The sequence below is a fragment of the Salvelinus fontinalis genome, chromosome 15 (assembly GCF_029448725.1).
Source record: "Salvelinus fontinalis isolate EN_2023a chromosome 15, ASM2944872v1, whole genome shotgun sequence".
In the NCBI taxonomy this organism is placed as follows: domain Eukaryota; kingdom Metazoa; phylum Chordata; class Actinopteri; order Salmoniformes; family Salmonidae; genus Salvelinus; species Salvelinus fontinalis.
Window position 1 is genome coordinate 12510138 of NC_074679.1, and position 27715 is coordinate 12537852.

Sequence of the window (27715 nt, forward strand, 5' to 3'; positions counted from 1 at the left end):
GCCATGAGCCTACAGAGCCGTCAGCCAGACAGGAGCCGCTAGAGCCGTCAGCCAGACAGGAGCCGCTAGAGCCGTCAGCCAGACAGGATCTGCCAGAGCCGCCAACCAGACAGGATCTGCCAGAGCCGCCAACCAGACAGGATCTGCCAGAGCCGCCAACCAGACAGGATCTGCCAGAGCCGCCAACCAGACAGGATCTGCCAGAGCCGCCAACCAGACAGGATCTGCCAGAGCCGCCAACCAGACAGGATCTGCCAGAGCCGCCAGCGAGCCATGAGCAGCCAGAGCCGTCAGAGCGCCATGAGCAGCCAGAGCCGTCAAAGAGCCATGAGCAGCCAGAGCCGTCAGTGAGCCATGAGCAGCCAGAGCCGTCAGAGAGCCATGAGCAGCCAGAGCCGTCAGAGCGCCATGAGCGTCGTGAGCCGTCAGCCTGCCATGAGCGTCGAGAGCCGTCAGCCTGCCATGAGCGTCGAGAGCCGTCAGCCTGCCATGAGCGTCGAGAGCCGTCAGCCTGCCATGAGCGTCGAGAGCCGTCAGCCTGCCATGAGCGTCGAGAGCCGTCAGCCTGCCATGAGCGTCGAGAGCCGTCAGCCTGCCATGAGCGTCGAGAGCCGTCAGCCTGCCATGAGCGTCGAGAGCCGTCAGCCTGCCATGAGCGTCGAGAGCCGTCAGCCAGCATGGACCTGCCAGAGCCGTCCAAACAGGACCTGCCAGAGTCCTTCAGCCGGGATCTGCCCCTTGTCCCGGTGTTGCCCCTTGTCCCGGTGTTGCCCCTTGTCCCGGTGTTGCCCCTTGTCCCGGTGCTGCCCCTTGTCCCGGTGCTGCCCCTTGTCCCGGTGCTGCCCCTTGTCCCGGTGCTGCCCCTTGTCCCGGTGCTGCCCCTTGTCCCGGTGCTGCCCCTTGTCCCGGTGCTGCCCCTTATTCCAGTGATGGTCCTTATCCTGGTGCTGCCCCTTGTTCTGGTGCTGCCCCTTGTCCCGGTGCTACCCCTTGTCCCGGTGCTGCCCCTTGTCCTGGTGCTAGCTGTTTATTTAGGGGAAGGTAGTGTTAGGGTGGGCATTAGAAGGGGTAGAAAGAAGAGGGGAGTGACTATGGTGGTACGGGGACAGCGTCCTGAACCGGAGCCACCACCGTGGTCAACTGCCCACCCGGACCCTCCCCTGGACTTTGTGCTGGTGCGCCCGGCGTTCGCACCTTGGGGGGGGGGTACTGTAACAGTCCTGACCTATTTATGTTAGTTTTTATGTGTTTTTGGTCAGGGCATGTGTTTTGGGTGGGCAGTCTATGTTATCTGTTTCTATGTTGGTTTCGGTTTGCCTGGTATGGCTCTTGATTAGAGGCAGGTGGTTTGCATTTTCCTCTAATCAAGAGTCATATTTAGGTAGGGCATTATCACTGTGTGTTTGTGGGTGATTGTCTCCTGTGTCTGTGTTATGTCTTACACCATACGGGATTGTTTCGGTTGTTCGTTTCGTTTCGGTTTATGTAGTCTGTTCCTGTGTCAGCGTGCTTCGTGTATATGTAAGTTCGTTTGTTCAGGTCTGTCTACATCGTTTTGTTATTTTGTTAGTTATATCCAGTATAGTTCGTTTTCGTCTTTGTCTATTTTGTTTATTTAATAAATCATTATGTGTTCAAACTTCGCTGCGCCTTGGTTCCCTCAATACTCCTCCTTTTCCGAAAATGGAGAGGAGGAGGAACGCCTTAACAGAGCAGAAGAGATAGAGAGCAGAAGAGAGAGATAGAGGAAGAGTGAGAAAGAGCAGAAGAGAGAGGGAGAGCAGAAGAGAGAGAGCAAAATATAGAGATGGGGAAGAGGGAGAGAGAGAGAGAAACAGAGAGAGAAAAATAGAGAAAAAAGAGAGAAAGAGCAGTGGAGCTGCTATAGATGGAAGGAAAGTATCATAGAAACCTACCAAAAAACAATTAGCCAAGAAATTCAAACTGTTTCTACAATAATTTTCTTCCTGCTGCTTTTGCAACAGCTAATAGGGATCCTAACAAAATACCAAATACCAAAATAAATAAACATGTAAATAGACAACCAAAGAAAATGAACAACAATGACAAATGGTTTTATGAAGAAAGCAAAAACCTAAAAAAGACATTGAGGAACCTATCCAACCAAATACACAGCGACCCAGAAAAGCTGAGCCTATGCCTTCACTATGGTGAATCACTAAAACAATACAGAAATACACAAAGAAAAAATTATGGACAGCACATCATAAATCAGCCCAATGTAATTGAAGAATCCATAGAATCTAACGACTTCTAGGAAAATTGGAACACATTAAACAAACAACAACATGAAGAGTTATCTATCCAAAATGGAGATGTATGGATAAACCCCATGTCCTATCTTGTAGGCCCTATAACAAAGAACAAACAGACAAAACATATACATGAACAAATACAAATCTTAGAATAAACTATTAAAGACTACCAGAACCCACTGGATTCTCCAATTACCTTGAATGAACGACAGGACAAAATACATACCCTTCAACCCAAAAAGGCCTGTGGGTTGATAGTATCCTAAATGAAATTATAAAATATACAGACCACGAATTCCAATTGGCTATACTTAAACTCTTTAACATCATCCTTAGCTCTGGTATCTTCCCCAATACTGATAACCCCAATTGTCACGCCCTGACCTTAGAGAGCCTTTTTATGTCTCTATTTTGGTTTGGTCAGGGTGTGATTTGGGGTGGGCATTCTATGTTCTGATTTCTATGTTTTTGTATTTCTATGTGTTGGCAGGGTATGGTTCTCAATCAGGGACAGCTGTCTATCGTTGTCTCTGATTGGGAATTATTTTTAATTTCAAAAAATCTTTTGACTCAATTTGGCCTGCAATATAAATTGATGGTAGGGGAAAGCGGTGTTGGGGGGAAACCATACAACATTATAAAATTCATGTAAACAAACAACAAGTGTGCGGTTAAAATGGGCAAAAAACACACAGATTTCTTTCCTCAGGGCTGTGGTGTGAGACAGGGATGCAGCTTGAGCCGCACCCTCTTCAACATATATAAATTAATTGTCGAGGGCACTAGAACCATCTGTAGCACCAGGCCTCACCCTACTAGACTGAAGTCAAATGTTTACTGTTTGCAGACAATCTGGTGCCTCTGTCCCCAACCATGGAGGGCCTACTGCAGCACCTAGATCGTCTGCACAGATTCTGTCAGACTTGGGCTCTGGCAGTTAATTTCAGTAAGACAAAAATAACCTATTTCCAAAAAAATTCCAGTTGCCAGGACCATAAATACAAATTTCACCTAGACATTGTTGCCCTAGAGCACACAAAACACAATACCTACCTCCGCCTAATCATCAGCCCTTCAGGTAAATTGCACAAAGCTGGGAACGAGAGACAAGGCAAGAATATAACACAATAGATCGGGTAAAAGATAATACAAAGAAAAAACCAACCGTTCTTTTGTATTTTTTTGTACCATCATCTTTGAAATGCAATAGTAAGGCCATAATGTATTATTCCAGCCCAGCTGCAATTTAGATTTTGGCCAATAACAGTGTATGTGCAAAGTTTCAGACTGATCCAATGAACCATGGCATTTCTGTTCAAAATGTTGTATCAAGACTGCCGAAATGTGCCTAATTTTTATATTAATAACTTTTCATGTTCAAAATTGTGCACTCCTCAAACAATAGCATGGTATTCTTTCACTGTAACAGCTACTGTAAATTGGACAGCACAATTAGATTAACAAGAATTTACACTTTCTGCCAATATCAGATATGTCTATGTCCAGGGAAATGTTCTTGTTACTTACAACCTTACAACCTACTAATCACATTAGCCTCAACCGTCCCATGGACGGGACACCAAACCCAAAGAAGTTCCATGTGTGTCAGGTGTATACTTTTGTTTCAAAGTAGATTTGTTTAAGACTAGCAAGGAACACTCTGTGTGACCCTGATTTAGCCCACTGCAGTAAAAGGTTAATTTGCCTTAGTGAGGCTGAAACAAAGGGTCACAGGTTAAGAGCCAAGTGATACGATCCTCATGGCATATGTCTTCGGAAAAAAACGACCTTTATTTACAGAAAGCCAAAGTGTGCTGCTGATTCCTAGACCCCCCAAAATACCATTCATTAAAATTTGGCAGTCAGTCAGAAAGATAGTGCCGAGCATCTGCTATCATCACCAGGTTTCCTTCACCCAAACAATGCTCTCTCTCTCTCTACCTCTCTTTCTCTCTCTCTCTTCTGCTCACAATATCTCTCTTTCTCTCTCTCTCTCTTCCACTATATCTCTCTTCTCTCTTTATAACAATGTGAAAATAGTTGAAGTATGAAATGAAAATTAAATAAACAGATAAATATAGGTTGTATTTACAATGGTGTTTGTGCTCCACTGGTTGCCCTTTTCTTGTGGTAACAGGTCACACATCTTGCTCCTGTGATGGCACGCTGTGGTATTTCACCTAATAGATATTGGAGTTTATCAAGATTGGATTTGTTTTCAAATTCTTTGTGGGTCTGTGTAATCTGTGGGAAATATCTGTCTCTGATATGGTCATACAGTTTGCAGGAGGTTAGGTTGTGCAGCTTGGTTTCCACCTCATTTTGTGGGCAGTGGGCACATAGCTTGTTTACTCTTGAGAGACAGGTCTGCCGATGCAAGGCCGTACCATCTGAGTCTGTACATAGTCAAAGCTTTCGTTAATGTTGGGTATTCTGCTACTTTGTACTCTCTGTTTAGGGCCAAATAACATTCTAGTTTTCTATGTTAAAAAATATGTATTTCCAAAGTGTTATTCTTTCCAGTATAGCCAATTGATGTTTTAGTTTTTCATGATTTGGTTGGGTCTAATTGTGTTGCTGTCCTGGGGCTCTGTGGGGTTTGTTTTTGTTTGAGAGCAGAGTCCCCATACCAGCTGGCAGAGGGGACTCTTCTCCAGGTTCATCTCTCTGTAGGTGAGGTCTTTGTTATGGTTTGAGAATCACTTATTTTTAGGTTTTTGTAGAATTGAATGGCTATTTTCTGGATTTTACAGATATAGAGTTGAAATGTATTCAAGTTTGAGTTTGCATCCCAATGTTACACTTCATATACAGTACGAGTCAAAAGTTTGGACACACCTACTCTTTCAAGGATTTTTCTGTATTTTTACTATTTTCTACATTGTAGAATAATAGTGAAAACATCAAAACTATGAAATAACACATATGGAATCACGTATAATCCCAAAACGTGTTAAACAAATATATTTTATATTTGAGATTCGTCAAAGTAGCCATCCTTTGCCTTGATGACAGCTTTGCATACTCTTGGCATTCTTTCAACCAGCTTCATGAGGTAGTCACCTGGAATGCATTTCAATTAACAGGGGTTAACAAGTTAATTTGTGGAATTTCTTTCCTTCTTAATGCGTTTGAGCCAATCAGTTGTGTTGTGACAAGGTAGGGGTGGTATACAGAAGATAGCCCTATTTAGTAAAAGACCAAGTCCATATTATGGCAAGAACAGCTCAAATAAGCAGATAAACAACAGTCCATCATTACTTTAAGACATAAAGGTGTCTTTTACACCCTGATCTGTTTCACCTGTCTTTGTGCTTGTCTCCACCCCCCTCCAGGTGTCGCCCATCTTCCCCATTATCCCCAGTGAATTTATACCTGTGTTCTCTGTTTGCCTGTTGCCAGTTCGTTTTGTTCGTCAAGCCTACCAGCATTTTCCCCCTTGCTCTGTTTCTAGTTCTCCCGGTTTTGACCATTCTGCCAGCCCGGACCCTGAGGCTGCGTGCCTTTCTGTACCTTGTCACACCACACTGGATTATTGACCTCTGCCTGCACTGACCCTAAGAATGCGTGCCATTCTGTACCTTTTGGACTCTGATCTGGATTGCTGACCTCTGCCTCCCCTTGACCTGTTATTTTGCCTGCCCCCTGTTCTAGTAATAAACTTTGTTACTTCGACACTGTCTGCATCTGGAATTCCCCTAAAACGTGATAGAAGGTCAGTCAATATGGAACATTTCAAGAACTTTGAAAGTTTCCTCAAGAGCAGTCGCAAAAACCATCAAGCGCTATGATGAAACCGGCTCTCATGAGGACCGCCATAGGAAAGGAAGACCCAAAGCTACCTCTGATGCAGAGGATAAGTTTAATAAAGTTAACTGCACCTCAGATTGCAGCCCAAATAAATGGTTCACAGAGTTCAAGTAACAGACACATCTCAACATCAACTGTTCAGAAGAGACTGTGTGAATCAGGTCTTCATGATTGAATTGTGCAAAGAAATCGCTACTATAGGACACCAATAAGATGAAGGGACATTAGAGCGGTGGAAATCTGTCCTTTGGTTCCAGCCGCCGTGTCTTTGTGAGACGCGGAGTAGGTGAACGGATGATCTCTGCATGTGCGGTTCCCACCGTGAAGCATAGAGGAGGAGGTGTGGTGGTGATTTTCTGGTGACACTGTCTGTGATTTATTTCGAATTCAAGGCACACTTTATTTTTTTTATTTTTTTTTGTTACCCCTTTTTCTCCCCAATTTTCATGTCCTCCGAAACACGACCCACCAAGCCACACTACTTCTTGACTTCTTGCTCGCTTAACCCGGAACCCAGCCGCTCCAATGTGTTGGAGGAAACACCGTCCACCTGTTGACCATGTCAACGTGCATGCGCCCGGCCCGCCACAGGAGTCGCTAGAGCGTGATTGGAAAAGGACATCTCGGCCGGCCAAACTCTCCCGAAACCCAGACGACAATGGGAAATTGTGCACACCCATCTTGAATCTCCTGGTCGCGGCCGGCTGCGACACGGTCCGGTATCGAACCAGGATCTGTAGTGATGCAACTAGCACTGCGATGCAGTACCTTAGACCGCTGTGCCACTCGGGAGGCCCAATTCAAGGCACACTTTAACCAGCGTGGCTACCACAACATTCTGCAGCAATACGCCATCCCATCTGGTTTGAACTTAGTGGGACTATCATTTATTTTTCAACAGGACAAGGACCCAAAACACACCTCCAGGCTGTGTAAGGGCTATTTGACCAAGAAGGAGAGTGATGGAGTGCTGCATTAGATGACCTGGCCTCAACAATCACCCAACCTCAACCCAAATGAGATTGTTTGGGATGAGTCGGACTGCAGAGTGAAGGAAAAGCATTCAACAAGTGCTCAGTATATGTGGGAACTCTTTCAAGGCTGTTGGAAAAGCATTCCTCATGAAGCTGTTTGAGAGAATGCCAAGAGTTGTGCAAAGCTGTCATCAAAGCAAAAGGTGGCTACTTTGAAGAATCTAACATATTTTGACTTGTTTAACCTTTTGCCAATAGGTGGCGCAATTAGCATTTTTTATTTCTGGGTGTCGCCAAATTAAACTGCCTCGTGCTCAATTCTTGATCGTACAATATGCATATTATTAATTCTATTGGATAGAAAACACTTTCTAGTTTCTATAGCCGTTGGAATTTTGTCTGTGGGTGACCCAGAACTCTTTCTACAGCGAAATCCATGACAGGTACTGCGATGGTCTGAGAGCGAAGCTCTGATTTCAGATCAGTTTTGAAAGTCTGTGTATATCCTATGGAACGACATGAACTGCACCCGCCTTCCCCTGGATGTCAGTAACCAATGAGAAGTGGAATGGGCTTGCTGCGTAGCTCTCAGAGGTTATAAAAGGCCAAGGAGCGAGAGGAGCCTTCCTTTCCACGCTGAGCATTGCGCAGAGAGGGACCTCAGGATGCCATTTTCAAACGCTCAATTTTAAACGTTAGATGTATCCATCTGTAATTTAATTAGACATAGGTGTTAGAAGCATCATAACGAAGCTATTTTAAACCGAGTTATATCAGATTATGCGAGTATATTGCTATTTTTCGGAATTTCCTCAGTATTGCGCCTTGAGGATTTGGACACGTTATGGCAAAATAGCTATGGCTAGCTAGTGTTAGCTGCTATATCAGAAGTTGAATGCAACGTTTTACAACCAAGCAACGGATCTTTTGGACAAAGAACCACCATGGCAAGATTCTGATGGAAGCTCGTCGAAAAGTAAGAGCTATTTATGATGTTATTCCGTTTTTATGTGGAAAAATGTAAACTCAATAATGGTGATTAGTGACGCCGTTATTGCGTCACTAGTCTGACTGTAACGCACACTGTATGTCTAGTAACGTTAATTTTAAAAATCTAACTCTGCGGTTGCATTAATAACTAATACATCTTTCATTTCATGTCCAACCTGTATTTTTTTTGTCAAGTTTATGAATAGTTTTTGATTAAAATATTTGTATTTTCAAAATGGCGCCGGCCAGATTGCTTGAGTAGTTGAACACTATTTCCATTGTGTAAGCACGATTTGTGCCGCTAAATATGCACATTTTCGATCAAACTCTATATGGATTGTGTAATATGATGTTACAGGAGTGTCATCTGAAGAATTCTGAGAAGGTTAGTGAAAAAATTAATATATTTTGGCGATGTTGAGTTATCGCTCTCTTTGGCTAGAATCAATGCTCTGGTAACGTTTGCATATGTGGTATGCTAATATAACGATTCATTGTGTTTTCGCCGTAAAACACTTAGAAAATCTGAAATGTTGTCTGAATTCACAAGATCTGTGTCTTTCCATTGCTATGTGCTGTGTATTTTTAAGAAATGTTTTATGATGAGTAAATTGGTAATACACGTTGCTGTCTGCAGTAATTCTAGGAGCTTTGGTGAGATTTGTGATGCTGGCTGCAATGGCAAACTATGATTTATACCTGAAATATGCACATTTTTCTAACAAAACCTATCCTATACCATAAATATGTTATCAGACTGTCATCTGATGAGCTTTTTTCTTGGTTAGTGGCTATCAATATCTTAGTTTAGCCGAATTGGTGATAGCTACTGGTGTTGAGAAAAAATGGTGGACAAAGAAAAAGGGTGTCTTTTGCTAACATGGTTAGCTAATAGATTTACATATTTTGTCTTCCCTGTAAAACATTTTAAAAATCTGAAATGGTGACTTGATTCACAAGATCTGTATCTTTCATTAGGTGTCTTGGACTTGTGATTTAATGATATTTAGATGCTACTATTTAAATGTGACGCTATGCTAGCGATGCTAATCAGTGTGTGTGGGGGGGGGGGGGGGGGGGGGGGGGGGGGGGGGGGGGGATCCCGGATCCGGGTTTCAGAGGCAGTAAAAGTTAACACGTTTTTGGTTACTACATGATTCCATGTGTGTTATTTCATAGTTTTGATGTCTTCACTATTATTCTACAATGTAAAAAAAATAGTAAAATTGAAATAAAACCCTAGTAGGTGTGTCCAAACGTTTGACTGGTACTGTACATCACAGAAGACTGAAATTTAACAAAACCATTTGACATAGAAACATTAGATTTCCGGTGTAAACCCCCCCCCCCCCCCCCCAAAAAAAAAAATAAACATTTATTAATTATGAAATTCTAACAAAATATTAATAACATTACACCTATGAGGCAACTAGGGGGAAATTTGGTCATTTAACTGCAGGAAAGGCGTACACATACACACTTTATCTTCAGATTTAATATAGAAGCTTAATACTTTTTAATCAAATACAGATTCAATCCTGGCCACATATACCACACTAGTGGCATATAGAGTGTGGCTGGCCTGAAAAACTGTAGTAAACTAATTAAACTAAATGTCCTTAATACTCGATTGTAATATCCCACGGTTTACACCCAAGCACACCTGTGTCTAGTCCATTTTTGTCTCAACCCATTTCCCTCTCTTTTCTGCCCATGTTTTGATTGGCTTTGTACAGTAGACTTTACAGTAGCATGTTCCTATGAAATATCACTGATATGTAATTACATAGACAATGTTGCTTACATAATAATGTTAAAATGCTACATATGAGTGCCTATTCGACTGTAAGCAATATGCCATGGTGAAGCCCCACTGCCATTTGTCATTTGTCTAGCAAAACGTTTGCTTCCAGGACTTCATTGATTAATCAATGAGCACGTGTCCATGCAGCCCAGACCCTATACGCGTGTGGATATGTGAAACACAATCGATCGATTCCTTCACATCGCACAGAGGCAGAGTAAGGCCTGTTTTGTTTGACTTCTATCAGTAACTATGTTGACCTACTGCACAGGCATCATTCATAATTAACAGTGGCATCTGGATTAGCAGTGAGATGTGTTACAGGCCCAAATTATAGCAGTAAAACCTGATCCATAGAATGAGAGCTTACATGAGACATGCGGCACTGAACAAGCTGAACACACAACTCTTCCCCTCATCCCCACATACTACAGTACTTAATATAGAATTCTGTAGTAAACTGTAGTATACTATACTACACACTGTAGTATCCCTCGTTCATGTGTAGTACTTAGTATATAATTTTTTAGTATACTGTAGAATACTACAGTGAATATTACATTATTATCCACACAAAAACACTGTAGTAAATACTACAGAAATGTCTGCAAACACCGCAGTCCGCAAAAACACTACAGTATTTAATTTGCATATACCCTGTCCATTCCGCTCCCCCACATCCACATTTGTGCCACCCGTAAGAGAGAAACCTACATGCAAACCTACATGCAGAGTATAGACCATATTCATAATTCATAATTAATTCATAATTAATTACCATTCATAATAATAATCTTTATGGTTATAGAAAAGAGCAGAAGATCTGATCCCTCCATTCAGAACCGAGTCCTACCTACATTTGAAGTTGGAAGTTTACATACACATTAGCCAAATACATTTAAACTCAGTGTTTCACAATTCCTGACATTTAATCCTAGTAAAAAATCTCTGTCTTAGGTTAGTTAGGATCACCACTTTATTTTAAGAATGTGAAATGTAAGAATAACAGTAGAGAGAATGATTTATTTCAGCTTTTATTTATTTCATCACATTCCCAGTGGGTCAGAAGTTTACATACACTGAATTAGTATTTGGTAGAATTGCCTTTAAATTGTTTAACTTGGGTCAGACGTTTCGGGTAGCCTTCCACAAGCTTCCCACAATAAATAAGTTGGGTGAATTTTGGCCCATTCCTCCTGACAGCGCTGGTGTAACAGAGTCAGGTTTGTAGGCCTCCTTGCTCGCACATGCTTTTACAGTTCTGCCCACAAATTTTACATGGGATTGAGGTCAGGGCTTTGTGATGGCCACTCCAATACCTTGACTTTGTTGTCCTTAAGCCATTTTGCCACAACTTTGGAAGTATGCTTGGGGTCATTGTCCATTTGGAAGACCCATTTGCGACCAGCTTTAACTTCCTGACTGATGTCTTGAGATGTTGCTTCAATATATCCACATAATTTTCCTCCCTCATGATGCCATCTATTTTGTGAAGTGCACCAGTCCCTCCTGCAGCAAAGCACCCCCACAACATGATGCTGCCACCCCCGTGCTTCACGGTTGGGATGGTGTTCTTCGGCTTACAAGCCTCCCCCTTTTTCCTCCAAACATAACGATGGTCATTATGGCCAAACAGTTCTATTTTTGTTTCATCAGACAAGAGAACATTTCTCCAACAAGTACGCTCTTTGTCCCCATGTGCAGTTGCAAACCGTAATCTGGCTTTTTTATGGCGGTTTTTGAGCAGTGGCTTCTTCCTTGCTGAGTGGCCTTTCAGGTTATGTCGATATAGGACTCGGATTCTGGGATTGATTTGCACTTTTCGCACCAAAGTACGTTCATCTCTAGGAGACAGGACGCATCTCCTTCCTGAGCGGTATGACGGCTGCATGGTCCCATGGTGTTTATACTTGCGTACTATTGTTTGTACAGATGAACGTGGTACCTTCAGGCGTTTGGAAATTGCTCCCAAGGATGAACCAGACTTGTGGAGGTCTACAATTTATTTTCTGAGGTCTTGGCTGATTTCTTTTGATTTTCCCATGATGTCAAGCAAAGAGGTACTGAGTTTGAAGGTAGGCCTTGAAATACATCCACAGGTACACCTCCAATTGACTCAAATGATGTCAATTAGCTTACCAGAAGCTTCTAAAGCAATGACATAATTTTCTGGAATTTTCCAAGCTGTTTAAAGGCACAGTCAACTTAGTGTATGCAAACTTCTGACCCACTGCAATTGTGATACAGTGAATTATAAGTGAAATAATCTGTCTGTTAACAATTGTTGGAAAAAGTATTTGTGTCATGCACAAAGTAAATGTCCTAACCGACTTACCAAAACTATAGTTTGTTAACAAGAAATTTGTGGAGTGGTTGAAAACGAGTTTTAATGACTCCAACCTAAGTGTATGTAAACTTCCAACTTCAACTGTACCTACCTACAGTACCTACCTATACAGGTTATGGAAAATTAGCTCCTTTACTTTTTCTCCAGTAGGCTTCCTCAAGGAGAAAGCACCCTACTTCTATGTCAAAGATAATAATACAAAAACTCTTCAGTAAATACTACAGTAATGTACCCAAAAACACTACAGTAAATACTACTGAACACTACCGTAAATACTACAGTAATATCCCCAAAAACACTATAGCAAATACTACAGTACACTACCGTAAATACTACAATGAATACTACAGTAAAGTCTGCAAAAACACTAAAGTGAATACAATAGTATTCATATGCGATCCCTCCAAAGAAACTTAAACTAGAGGGAAAAGCTAGGTCCTTGTCATGCAGTCTGCTCCTGTGTTGCTTGACTAAGCCTCATTAATACTCAACAACAGGAGTCATTAGTGATACTGATCTGTTTTTGCTTTCTTGCCAACTCCTTATGGCTTGAAAATGACACTGGAGTAGGCAAAAGCACAAACAGACCTGGGACCAGGCTACAGACAGACCTGGGACCAGACTACAGACAGACCTGGGACCAGGCAACAGGCAGATCTGGGACCAGGCAACAGGCAGATCTGGGACCAGGCTACAGGCAGACCTGGGACCAGGCTACAGACAAATCTGGGCCCAGGCTACAGACAGATCTGGGACCAGGCTACAGACAGATCTGGGAATATGATCCTTGTCTGGGACGGAGAGGGATGGAGAGGTCAATAACAGAGCACAACAACAGCAAGGCCACAAACAAACCAACAGCAACTGTAAACCAGAGAGGAGCCCGAGCCCTGCACGGCTAACCCTACAGCTGTAGAGATTTGGGTCAGAAAAAGTCAGCTTACTGCTAGTCTCGTGCACCACACTTCATATGCCTCAGGACAAGGTTAGGTTACTGCCAATGTCAAAATATGTCAAGGTTACAAAACAAATGATCTCATATTAGTATGGTTTGGAAGGCATTGATTTTTGTTTTTTCTGCATTTATTGTGTAGCCTACAGTAGTACATTACCGTTTTTAATGGGAACTATGGTTGTCCTTGAGCACAATATACTGGGATCATTGCAATGTCTATCCGGATGGGCTAGGGTGCCTGACAGTGATAGAATAGCAAAGGCCAAATTAAACCCTTGTTGCAGTTGTTAAATGGGGGTGCTTTCACTGACTCATTGCAATAACGTGGAGGTATGATGAGAACCCCTCACGCTGAATGAGATGAGTGCAGCTATGGGATGAGCCATGGTGCCCAAGTGCCTAGACACTTCCATCTGACAAATGCCCTTTCAGCTGTGGTGGTGAATGGTGTCTGGTGGGGTGAGCTGGCAATGAGCCAAAATTGGAGAAGTGATGGCACCCTGGCATCCAATCACACTGTGGTGGCATCTGCTCTCATGGCTGAGGCAACCTTAACAGACCTTTTGTTTTTTATAAAAGGAGAAGTGATGGCATCCAGGCATCCAATCACCCTGTGGTATCTGCTCTCATGGCTGAGGCTACTTTTAACAGCCCATTTTTTATTTATACCGCAGTAATAGTTTAGACACCTGCCAGACCTGAACTTCCTCTTCCTTCTCCCTCACTCTCTCTCTCCCCCCACTTTTTTTGTCACTCTTTTTTCCCTCTCTCTCCACACGTGAGCATGTGCACACACACACACACACACATGCCCAAACTCTGATACAGTGAGTCGGCACATTGATCCGTTAAGCCCCCTTTCCTGCCTGGATCCTCTCATTTCCTGTGTAAATTACCTTCATCGTGCCTGAGACTCGCCTGCCTGCCTCCCGCCGCCTCTCTCTTCCGTACCCTTACTCCACTTCAAATGAGGACCTGTACAACTAATTTTGATTAATTTATAAACTTTTATCCGTTTTTGTTCAACTGGGTTTCGGCGTATGACTTATTCAGCGGTACTGAAAAAGAACAGATTTCCCTTGAACCCTTCATTAAATGAAACACTGTAGTAAATGAATTAAGGATGATGAAGATGAATATTGTTGTTTGGATCAGAAGGAAGGAGATAAGATTGATCATTCTTTCATGAAGGAGCTTACTCATTCCTGATCATCACTGTTATAGCCTGCTGTAACAATCACAGAGCAGAGTCTTTGCTATGTTGTACATCTATGTTGTATATTTCTATGTAGGCCTACGTTGTACATTTTTCTAAGTGCCATACTCATTACTTATAATACATACTGTACATGGATTAAAGCAGGTGCTATTCTTTGAGCTCTTGGGCTTAGAATGGTTGTGTATTTCCCTATTGCTTTCCTGGAGCAATAAGGCATCCTAGTTTGTTTCTTCAATACTCATACACACACTCATACAGAATAACGGCTAGAATATTATTAATTTCGAGGCATTCGAGGTAAAAGCTGGATGAAGATTTATAACCTATTTTCAACTAAATTCAACAAAATTACTCTCCACCTTTTGTCACCCTCCCTCCCGATAGATCTCCTATTCACTCCCCAGTAACAAGGTAGACGTTTATTTAATAAGTAATTTGCAGCAAGGCCCTGTACTCAATAAACGACTAACGTGCTGTGCTCAATCAGAGGCATTTTTATGTACTTCAACTAATCTGCTGTGGAGTTACAGTTTTTCTCAATTGCTAAAACACTAAAGCCCATTGGCTGAACAAAGTTCTCAGTTGCCTGGACTCATTTAGCTAATTATGCAGTCTGTTGTCAATACCTTAAACCATTTCACATGGTAAAACACAATTTGCAGATCTCACTTAGACTTTTCAGCAAAACTCTAAACACATTCTCATTCTCAAAACACATTCTGCACTCTAATGCACATGTCATCCATACTGGTAAACACAAGTGGCAACAATCAAATACAAATAGAGAACACATGTCATTGATTGAACACAACCACTCAAAATGGATTTAACCTGTTTCAAATGATGCGACACAACCAATATAAGCCAGTTCAGAGAGCAAACAGGTTGTTGAAGGTGGGAAGGAGAAAGTCTGAGAATGGATAGAAGAAACAATGTGAAAGGACGAGGACGAGTGCGTATGCGAGGTGGGCGACGAGGAGGAAGAGGAGGAGGGCAAGAAAGAGGAAGAGGAGGACGAAGAGGAAGACAAAGAGTGGAAATATCTGATGAAATTCGAGCAACAGTTATAGACCATGTTCTTGTCCATGGACTGACAATGAGGGAAGCAGGACTTAGAGTGCAACCCAATTTGAGCCGATTTTCTGTGTCCACCATAGTAAGGACATTCAGAGAAGAGAACAGGTACAGTATACTACTGTCATTTTGTAATTGCAAATTTACTGTACTACACTATGTGCAGCTTTTTCAATAGACATTTGTAAAGTTAATCACTCTATGTATTGTACTGCATGAATATGTTTTGTAACTGCACAACTACTTTTTGTAGAATTGCAAGGCTGCCACATGCAGGTGGAAGGACAGCTATATTCACTCGGGAGCAAGAAGCCGTTATAGTTGGCATGGTCCTTCAAGATAATGCAATACGACTCAGAGAAATCCAGGAACGAGTGATACAAGACAACACACACTTCCAGGGAATCGACAGTGTGAGCATTTCCACAATTGACCGTGTCCTCCATCGTAACAGGATGCGAATGAAACAAGTATACAGAGTACCTTTTGAGCGCAACTCACCAAGGGTGAAAGAACTGCGAGCTCAGTATGTGCAAGTAAGTGTACATTCAGAAACATTTACTGTAATCCAGATTGTCTACAGTACTAACACATACTATGTGAATTACATTATTCTTCAGTACATACAATGTATGTGAATCAGAAGCCTAATTGTACTCTACAGTATACCACTAGCTCTGTACAACTTACAATATACTGTATGTAGGATTTTGTATTTCTATACAGACAATATTTGACTTGGAATCCTTGGACAGACCCCATGAGTTCATCTTTTTTTCGATGAAGCAGGCTTCAATCTAACAAAGAGGAGAAGGAGAGGCCGAAACATGATTGGACAGCGGGCCATTGTTGAAGTCCCTGGTCAACGAGGTGGCAATGTCACAATCTGTGCTGCTATCAGCAACCATGGTGTTCTACATCACCATGTTACACTCGGGCCATATAACACCCAGCACCTTCTAAGATTTATTGCCAATCTAAGAGATATTTTATTTGAGCAGCAGGTTCAAGAGCAGCAGGGTCAAGAGCTAAATGAGAATCCCATTCCCACCTATGTGATAGTGTGGGACAATGTCAGTTTCCACCGAGCTGCTCAGGTAAGGGAATGGTTTAACATCAATGGGCAGTTTATGAACTTGTACCTCCCTCCATACTCGCCTTTCCTGAATCTGATTGAGGAGTTTTTCTCCTCTTGGAGATGGAAAGTATATGATAGACAACCCTACACCAGAGTAAATCTGCTGCAAGCCATGGATTTAGCCTGTGGTGATATAGGGGAGGAATCATGTCAGGGCTGGATACGGCACACAAGAGGCTTCTTCCCCCGTTGCCTCAGGAGGGACAATATTCCTTGTGATGTCGACGAAGTGCTCTGGCCTGGCCCAGCCCAAAGACAAGAAGAAGTGCTCTGGCCTGACCCAGCCCAAAGACAAGAAGAAGTGCTCTGGCCTGACCCAGCCCAAAGACAAGAAGAAGTGCTCTGGCCTGACCCAGCCCAAAGACAAGAAGAAGTGCTCTGGCCTGACCCAGCCCAAAGACAAGAAGAAGTGCTCTGGCCTGACCCAGCCCAAAGACAAGAAGAAGTGCTCTGGCCCGACCCAGCCCAAAGACAAGAAGAAGTGCTCTGGCCCGACCCAGCCCAAAGACAAGAAGAAGTGCTCTGGCCCGACCCAGCCCAAAGACAAGAAGAAGTGCTCTGGCCTGACCCAGCCCAAAGACAAGAAGAAGTGCTCTGGCCCGACCCAGCCCAAAGACAAGAAGAAGTGCTCTGGCCTGACCCAGCCCAAAGACAAGAAGAAGTGCTCTGGCCTGACCCAGCCCAAAGACAAGAAGAAGTGCTCTGGCCTGGCCCAGCCCAAAGACAAGACGAAGCACATTGATCACATGTTAACTCCTTTGATTTGTGTCCCTTTTAGTATTGTATACTGTAGTACAGTGCATTGTAGGCTGTATACTGTAGTACAGTGCATTGTAGGCTGTATACTGTAGTACAGTGCATTGTAGGCTGTATACTGTAGTACAGTGCATTGTAGGCTGTATACTGTAGTACAGTGCATTGTAGGCTGTATACTGTAGTACAGTGCATTGTAGGCTGTATACTGTACAATGGACAAATTGTATGGCCCTGAACATTGTGCTTTCCATGTATTAACAGTACTGACTGCTCAATAGATTTTGACTGGTTGCAGGTTCATATCAACAAAGAACAAGAATTACAGTAGCACAGAGACAAAGGACACGTTTGTGAGATGCAGGGTACAGTACTGTAAAAATAGGGGTACAAGGAGGAGGAAGAACAAAAAACAAAACTGCAAAGAGCAAAGCAGAGTAGTAATTTCTGATCAATTTTGAGCTACTATGATAGAACATGTTTTCGTTCATCAAAAGACAATGACGGAAACATATTAATCTTTTTTAGGTAAAAAAAATTACTTCTCCCTGAGAATTGTATGTTTTGAACAATGTGTTTTCTATTTTTCTGAGAATTGTTTACTGACTGCTTAAGAGTGTATATCATTTTGATCACTTTGTTTATGATTTGAGAGCAGTGTTAGATTTCGAACACAGGTAAAGGCGAATGTTGGGCCGAATGTTTTTCGAGAGGAGTCAGAGGTTATGTAAATAGTGCTTGAAGATGAGGTTTTGTGTTTAATGTTTTCAGGAAATGGAGCAAGGTTTCAGAAATTGTGTTTTAGCAATTGATAAACTTTTAAGCTAATGAAGTTTGACCCGTATTTTGGAGGTTTCCTTCTGTTTACATGTTTATCTTAGGGATTGAATTTGCAGAAATGCATCAAAGCGAATAGATTACTTTCCTATGTCTTAAGACAACTATGTGATTTGCAATTTGCCAAATCAAATGATATACAATAGAAGAACCCATTTCATCCATCCAGCAGCACAATTAAATTTTCACATAGGAGCACACGCAAGAAGGGGAACATGCTCGGGGGCTCAATTGATTTCCAACAAATGGTGTGTTTGCATTCCATAATATACCCCATCAATCCAATGAGCCGGAGAACAAGGTAATAAAATCAGCTTTTTCATTATGGATGACATTAATTCTGCATTAACTTTTATTAAATAAAAGCACCCTATGTGCAAACAGGGTGATGTTGACTCGTTGTAGAGGATTCTCAACAGGTCTTCCAACAGGTCTTCTAATATAACTCCCTTTCCAGTTCTCTAGAGTCTAGACAGGCATTAGAGATTGAGAAAAATTCATCAGGCCCCTTAATTGATACATAGCGCAGACATTTGTACAACTCCCAAGATAAAATTATTCTATCGGAGAGCAGCATTGAAATTCATATAATCTGTCTGAATAAAGGTATCCGATATCTTATCTGAATACCTCTACAGTGCCTTCACAACATGTACCATTTCTTGCATAATTGCATTCCTGAGTACACCTATACCTAGTCTGTATCACCCTGACCAAGTCAATTTTGCTCTGTGATTCAGTATGCTGACAACCCAGCATCTACTCTACAGTAAGCCTTTAGTTCTATGTGATGGTCTTGCTGCCCTTCTGTGACTCTCTGACTCTAACTCTCCTTCCACCGGGCTCATTAAACTCTCTCTCATTAAACTCTCTCTCATTAAACTCTCATTAATCTCTCTCTCTCTCTCTCTCTCTCTCTCTCTCTCTCTCTCTCTCTCTCTCTCTCTCTCTCTCTCTCTCTCTCTCATTAGATCTGGTGAGCTGGACAAATGGAGAGTAGTTCACCCATGACTGTGTCGCCATGCACGACTCCAACACCATCATCAAGTTTGCTGATGACACGACGGTGATAGGTCTGATCACTAACGGCGATAGGTCTGATCACTGACGGTGATAGGTCTGATCACGCTCTCCGTAGCCGATGTAAGACCTTTAAACAAGTCAACATTTACAAGGCCGCAGGCCAGATGGATGACCAAGACGTGTACTCGGAGCATGCGATGTCCAACTGGCAACTGACTGAGTCTGTAATACCAACATATTTCAAGCAGACCACCATAGTCCCTCTGCCCAAGAACACTAAGGTAACCTACCTAAATGACTACCGACCCGTAGCACTCACGTCTGTAGCCATGAAGTGCTTTGGAAGGCTGGTCATGACTCACATCAACACCATTATCCCAGAAACCATAGAACCACTCCAATTTGCATACCGCCCAAACAGATCCACAGATGATCTAATCTCTATTGCATTGCAGACTGCCCTTTCCCACCCTTTCCCATTCATTGACTACAGCTCAGCGTTCAACACCATAGTGCCCTCAAAGCTCATCAATAAGCTAAGGACCCTGGGACTTAACACTTCCCTCTGCAACTGGATCCTGGACATCCTGACTTCCCCCAGGTAGAAAGGGTAGGTAACAACACATCTGCCACGCTGATCCTCAACACGAGGGCCCCTTAGGGGTGTGTGAAAAGTCCCCTCCTGTACACCCTGTTTACCCATGACTGCATGGCCAGGCACGACTCCAACACCATCATTAAGTTTGCCAACGACACAACAGTGGCAGGCATGATCACCGACAACAATGAGACAGCCTATAGGGAGGAGGTCAGAGACCTGGCCGTGATCGTGATCAAGACAAAGGAGATGATTGTGGACTACAGGAAAAGGAGAAACGAGCACGACCTCATTCTCATCCACGGGGCTGTAGTGGAGCAGGTTGAGCGCTTCATGTTCCTTGGTGTTCACATCACCAACAAAAAATCATGGTCCAAACACACCAAGACAGTTGTGAAGAGGGCACGACAAAGCCTATTCCCCCTCAGGAGACTAAAAAGATTTGGCATGGGTCCTGAGATCCTCAAAAGGTTCTACAGGTGCAACATCGAGAGCATCCCGACTGGTTGCATCACTGCCTGGTACGGCAATAGCTCGGCCTCCGACCGCAAGGCGCTACAGAGGGTAGTGCGTACGGCCCAGTACATTACTGGGGCCAAGCTTCCTGCCATTCAGGACCTCTATACCAGGCGGTGTCAGAGGAAGGCAGCATCTACACTGAGGTTTCTCTGCAATACACTGCAGTGTGAATGTTTGTTTGAATTCGAAGGGTGACCATTACCTACGATCATGTGGTTGCAGACGTCGCAGAAGGTGGGCTTCTTGAAGATGTGCTCCATGAAGCCGTGTCCAGTGGGGTCGATGGCAAGGGGGTGGCGTCCCGGGGAATAGACCAAGGAAGGTGGGGCACACGGGATGGCCGGGGGCGCATTAGAGATCACCAGGTTGGAGGTTGAGAGAGGGGGGGCATGGTGGATGGGGTGGACTGGGTAAACGGGGTGGACAGGGTGGACGGGGTGGACAGGTTGGACAGGTTGGACGGGTTGGACGGGATGGGCCACCGCCACCCCGATCACGCTCAGTTGGCACGTGCTGCTGCTGTTGTCAGAGAGCAGCTCCGTCGATAACTTGGCGTCATTGTTGTTGCGCTGGAAGAAGTTGTCAGCGCTCTTGCTGCGCATACTCTTGGTCTTGAAGGAGAGGGAGCGCTTCAACTTCTGCATCTGCAGAGTGAGAGAGAAAGGGAGAGGGAGAGAGAGAGAGAGAGAGAGAGAGAGAGAGAGAGAGAGAGAGAGAGAGAGAGAGAGAGAGAGAGAAATAGATTGAGAAGAAATTGACCTTAGAACATGTTTATTACCGTACAATATTGTACAGTATGTATCAAATTAATTCAAATTGGTTCCATTACTGTAGCATGGGTATCTTTGCTCCATAAGCACCACATTTATACAAGGTGCCATACAATCCTTTTCTGCATTATTAATCCTTATGACTTCTCATTGGGCTGTTCCAAGATAACTCACATTGAGTCTTCAACTGAAAGAGTCTTCAACTGAAAGCTTCAACTGAAAGAGAAAAACATTCATGAATGTTCACTCATATTTTTCTAAGTTTATTTCTGACGCTCATACTGGAAGTGGCCACTGAAATTGCTAAGTCAACCTGCAGTTCTTTTGTGGAAAACTGCTGTATAGGTTCAGTCCCCCACATGGAAAGGAAATGTAATTTCCCGGGTTACGCTTTGCATCATGGAGGAATCATTTCTACCATGCTGGGCCATAACCTGAATCAATTTCCTTACTGCTTCTCTTTTTTTAGGTATAATTTATAGAGCAACCCGGGAGACAGGAAATGTCTCCTCTACCATCTCTACAAATGTATTTCCTCATCTTGAAGGACTTATTGTTTACTACACTCTCACTTGGTTTGTGATAAACTCTCAACAAATTCCTTACTGTACACCCTGAGGCTATGCAACCAAAACATGTCAGAGTTTTAAAAAATGTTTCCATTGAACATGCCATACAAATAAAGGCATTTTAATTCATTCTATGAAGAGTGCCTCGGTCCTCCTTTCTTTTTGATGACCAATTTATCCCTTTTACCAAAGAGCACCTTCTGTCTACAAAAACCGACTACTGTGTACCTTAGCACCTTCTGTCTACAAAAACCGACTATTGTGTACCTTAGCACCTTCTGTCTACAAAAACCGACTATTGTGTACCTTAGCACCTTCTGTCTACAAAAACCGACTATTGTGTACCTTAGCACCTTCTGTCTACAAAAACCGACTATTATGTACCTTAGCACCTTCTGTCTACAAAAACCGACTATTGTGTACCTTAGCACCTTCTGTCTACCATAAACCGACTATTGTGTACCTTAGCACCTTCTGTCTACCGAAAACCGACTATTGTGTACCTTAGCACCTTCTGTCTACAAAAACCGACTATTGTGTACCTTAGCACCTTCTGTCTACAAAAACCGACTATTGTGTACCTTAGCACCTTCTGTCTACAAAAACCGACTATTGTGTACCTTAGCACCTTCTGTCTACAAAAAACGACTATTGTGTACCTTAGCACCTTCTGTCTACAAAAACCGACTATTGTGTACCTTAGCACCTTCTGTCTACAAAAAACGACTATTGTGTACCTTAGCACCTTCTGTCTACAAAAACCGACTATTGTGTACCTTAGCAACGGTTCCCTTCCTCCTTTTTTTCTACAAAATCCTTACTGCTTCTGTTTATTTTTTTGTATAACTTAAAGAGCAACCCGGCAGACAGGAAATGGCTCCTCTAACACCTCTACAAATGTTTTTCCTCATATTGAAAGACTTATTGTTTACTACGCTCCCACTTGGGTCGTGACAAACTCTCAACAAAACGACTCTCCGCCAAACTATAATTTCATTGCTTCTGTATATCTGCCCAGTCAATGCCTGCACCGTCACATTAAAGAGCACTTCTTTATAAATGATGGTGAATGGTGGTCAGAGAATGGACTCATTAAACAATTATTTTCCATTTCACAAGTCAGTGGCTGAATCTGTAATGGGGACCTAACACCAGGGTGAGTGGCTATTTTCAACTTGTTATTTAGGTGCATTTGTCCCTGCAGTTGATCTGTTTTCATTCGATTGGCCTCAATGATTTCCAGGTTCCATGACTGGAAAGTGTTGAGGATAACACACATATACTACATATCATAAAATGTTTTGTTGGATGAACAAATCTCCTGTGGTGACCAATGATTGCATTATGTCAAATGCAATTTGCAATGTGTTCCCCTGTTGTATTTTCCATTCAAATGAATCCAGCAGTGAAACTGAGTTTTGACAGTATGCGTGTACGTGATCATGACTTGTTGATCAATCTGGTCAATCTGGAAATAATTAATTCAACCCCCCACCAACAGAGCATGGTACTCTGGTAGTTCAGTGTAGCTGTCTTTTCACAATTAAGCTTTGATGTTGTCTAGCCTTGACTCTAGGAGATGGTGATTGGAAAATAAAATACCTATCTATAATGTATAGATCCAGTCTTCTTCCTCACTGAGAAAGGCTGCCTTTTTTGTTTGTTTAACTTCTCAGTAATGACATTGAAATGAAACAATGGTCAAGATAAATTAAAATAAATCCTAAATTGTGTCATCTTGAAAGTCAAATTGCAATGTTATAATTGAATTAAACAGATATGGTGGGGTAAGACATGAGCTGATACCGTATCTGTCTACTCCCGCTCCTCCCCTCCGACGTTCGACATAGCCGGTTTACTAACCACCGGTCCAGGAAACCATCATTACGTGCACCTGGCTTTCATCATTACTCACACCTGCGCTTCATCATCAAGCACACCTGCTCTCCAATACCTCACCTTTATCAGGCACTCCAATAGGTTCCTTCCCCAGGCAGTATTGTTTCTGTTTGTTCATGTCTAAACGCTATTCCTACGTTGTATCGTGCCATGTTCGTTGTTATATTAAACTTACCACCTGTTTCTCGACTCCCAGCGTCGACGTTACAGAATACAGTATCTAAGGAATACCTATTCCCCATTTCAATAGGATCCGACTGAGAATTATAATTATTTTAAGTTAGAGCTTGGGGATGGACAAAATACAGATGTGTTATCATTGCATTTTTTTCTCTACTAAGATCAGAGAGAGAACCATAATACACCAGATGTCAATATTTTATGAGCATCTGTATTACCCACTCTATCATGAGCTTAGTGGCTGGAATCCTTAAAGCCCCTACATGTGCACATTAAAGCAGTCAGAGAATTGGAGAGGTGGGATCTATCAAAAATATATTGTACTTTCTTCCTCTCTCAATAAGGGAATGATGTGACTGCTCTGTGATTTAATGGACGGAAAAAGAAAACTGTACTTCAATTAGCCGCCCATCTAAAATTATTTGGCATGTTTTATATTCTATAGAAAATATGTTTACTGGTATGTTGCACCCCTTCCATGAAAAATACAACAAACTATGAAGAGCTTTCAGCTATATTTCTATAAATGCAGCTGCCACTCAACGCACTTCGTCATAAACAATGAAGGCTGCACTGTTCTCTTTCTCAATACTAGAACTCTACATTAAGGTCTTCCTCAGCATAATAAGACAAATGAATCAACAGACCAGGCTGAGGGAACCCCGTTGGGAAATGTCTGGCTGTTGATACAGGATCCATCACAAGAGCAATAGCCACATGGACAAGCTTAAAAAGAGCCACTCTATCATACTTCACAGGGGGCTAATGAGAAGGGGGGATTTCAAGCTAAAAGCTAATTTACCAAAAACACCTCAGGGAATCTTATGAATTACAAATTTCCCAAGGAAGCTTAAATAGTGTTTCTCATCAAGAGTATATAAAATGGAGGTTTGTCAAAGAGGCTGATTAAAGTTTTGATAGGGCACTTCACTTTTCTTACTTTATGAACCCCAACTTTCCTTTAAAAGGAAAAACAATGAAAGTCACATCGAAACAAGTGAAAGAGTCCCTATATGGTGCCTTTAAAGAAGTAGCCTAGTTATTTCTCTGCAACTTGCATTACAAATGGTTTACTATGCATTCCAAATGAAATCAACAGCCTGTGCCATGTGCATTGAATCACACGTGTGAGGTATGGTTTCATGCAGTATTCTAACATTCTAGAATGACTTAGTGTAAGTGTCATTCTGGGAACAGGTATCATTTCTCATTAATAAAAAACGATCATGACACGTGACTAATAACTAATTATCCATTCAGAAGGCAATCAGCATACCCACAGTCACACACTTCTCTCAAAGGAACCCAATCATAACATCCCAACTGAGACACCTGGAAGAAATGATTACAGTTGCTTGCCCACAGCTGCTAACTACTCCAGGATACCTGCCAAGAATCCCTTCAAATAGCAATCTAGCGACCACATTTACTGATGTGTAGAGATGGGAAGTGCTACAGACTAATGTAACGATGAAAGGGAAAAAGGTTATGTTTTGCCTTCGCTGAAGCAACTGGCTGCCAAGGAAAGGGAATGGAAAAACTGAAATGGTTTCTCTCAACTTGAGATGATCATTTACGAGAACTGAGAAGCGTGTCTAAAGTGTCCCGCATAAGCCAGAGAGCTTTGGGACAGGAAGAGAGTGTAACTGGCTGAAAATCTACAACCATAATGATAGTGACTGGTCCAGTATTTTAGAGGTAATTATAGCTAGTACTTACTCAGGGCTATGGGTGACCCAGATAAATAGGTGTGGACCACACAATTAGACAAAATGCCAATGGCAGAGCTGGAACCCTCCTATAGCTCCCAATTGCAGCAACCCCCATCAACTTTTAGGGTCCATCTGTCTGTCCTATTCATAAATATTCATATTTTTATGATACTGTACTTTCATTGGCAAGGCTAGATATGATACTGTACTTTCATTGGCAAGGTTGGATGTTATAAGCCAATATTGTTGGCTGAAATCAATCAGTGGAAACACTCCACTGGAACCAGTGGAAAAACTCAAATCAGACTAAATCGAACTCGGGAACAATTAGTGTTGTTATTATTGGATTTTGAGCTATAATACAACATAGTAGCCTAAAATATTATTTCAGAGTATATATAGTTTAAATATGTCCGTCATATAACTTTACTTTAAGAATGCCTATTGTGGGACAGACACTTAGATCCTGCACATATATAATACATAAAACATGTATGAATGGGTGGAATATACCATATGAACATGTTTTTGTTTACAACGTGATGCACAAGTATGACCATGTGCAATATATGAGCCATTTAAAATATATAAAAATAGACTTAATTGACCGTTTGGCTAAATAATTGAAATAAGCTACATGTCTAAGCTTTGGCTGTTCCAGACAGATTGAGAGGCAGTCATGCAGGTTCTTTATCTATTTTAAACCATTTCACGATCTATTGATTCATGGAATGGGCACATCAACTAAAAACTGACCTTCTTGGGTACCACTACCTTTGTCTCCTGTTGACTCGCGCTGGGCGCTGGTGACTGAGGCTTCTCGTGCTGCTCGCGCTCGTTCTCCTTGCCCAAACTCTCGTCTTGCATGATGTTAGCTGGGGGAATCATGTTCTTTCCTCTTGGACAAAAAAAACTTAAAGACCGGCTTCGGGTTGCGCTGAGGACTTTGTACACTCGTGTGCAGCTTTGAATATCTGAATTGGCTACATTTTTCAGTGTTTCTTCATTCTTCGTCGTGACTTCGTTTTCAACTGTCCTGAGATGAGAAGTCGGTCTTATGGCGATTCTGAAAGATAGGCTACAGAATCGACTGCGGGGAAAAGAAAACTATTTGGTGCGTAGAATACATACTTGCAAGTCAATTGCCTTATAAGTTCACCCACTATCGACTCTGCTCGGGACTTTCCATCACTCTCCTGCTGCGTAATGTTGCCAACATCCCATCCGTGTCCATGCGGCGCGCTTCGTCTGGTCTTGAGCTGTTCGTGCCCTTGCTGTCAGTGATCAACCGGATTCTGCTGTCAGCTTGGTTATGGGCGGATATCTGAGCGCCTGCCTCATTGCTGCGAAGGGAGGGGTCTTTCTTGTCAACGTAGTTTGGTAAACCAAGGCAGGCGTTGACATCCTTCCATTTCTGTCATGATACATTTCAGAAAGAATACTACATGTATTTGGTTATTTTGGTTCAAATCGAAGCAGGCAGCTGGCAGGCTATCATATTTACATAGGCTATATAATATACATGTTAATACATTTATATTTCTGAAATACTGGTGTACTGTTTAGTGACTCACAGGACGTATGATTGTAAATACATTTGATCAAGCTACAGTATGTAGCCTATTGACAATGTTTTGTTGTTTCTCTGTAATACTAGGGAGGAGGTGAGGGCCCTCGGAGTGTGGTGTCAGGAAAATGTATGAAGATAAGACCCAGATGCAGACCACGTCAAATAAACAATAGTTTAGTATTCCAACAGAGCCAGGCAATAGTCAGGTCAAGGCAGGCAGGGGTCAGTAAACCAGAGGTGGGGCAACAGTACCGGGTGGCAGGCAGGCTCAGGGTCAGGGTAAGGCAGAGGTTGGTATTTCAGAGGGGGGCAAAGGTACAAGTCGGCAGGCAGGGTCAGGACAGGCAAGGGTCAAAACAAGGAGGGCGAGAAAAAAGAGACTGGAAAAAGCAGGAGCTGAGACACAAAAAAAGTGTCAACAGACAAACAGAGAACACAGGTATAAATACACAGGGGATAATGGGGAAGATGGGCGACACCTGGATGGGGTGGAGAAAATCACAAAGACAGGTGAAACATCAGGGTGTGACAGAAAATATTCTCACTCAATGTCAGCAAAACAAAAGAGATGATCGTGGACTTCAGGAAACAGCAAAGGGAGCACCCCCCTATCCACATCGACGGGACAGCAGTGGAGAAGGTGGAACGTTTTAAGTTCTTTGGTGTACATATCACCGACAAACTCAAACTGAGCCAAA

At 42.6% G+C, this 27715-nt stretch overlaps 1 protein-coding gene across 1 annotated transcript in view; it reads right to left on the reverse strand.

Annotated features, from left to right (window-relative positions):
- Window positions 1–26764, reverse strand: part of stac (SH3 and cysteine rich domain) — a 56327-nt gene extending 29563 nt beyond the window's left edge. The window contains exons 1-2 of the mRNA XM_055862719.1: window positions 26204–26764; window positions 20520–20961 (exon numbers count right to left, since the gene is read on the reverse strand). Coding sequence (XP_055718694.1) covers window positions 20520–20961; window positions 26204–26335 — 574 coding nt within the window. The 5' untranslated portion in view covers window positions 26336–26764. The remainder of the gene's footprint in view (window positions 1–20519; window positions 20962–26203) is intronic.
- Between the last annotated feature and the right edge of the window lie 951 nt (window positions 26765–27715).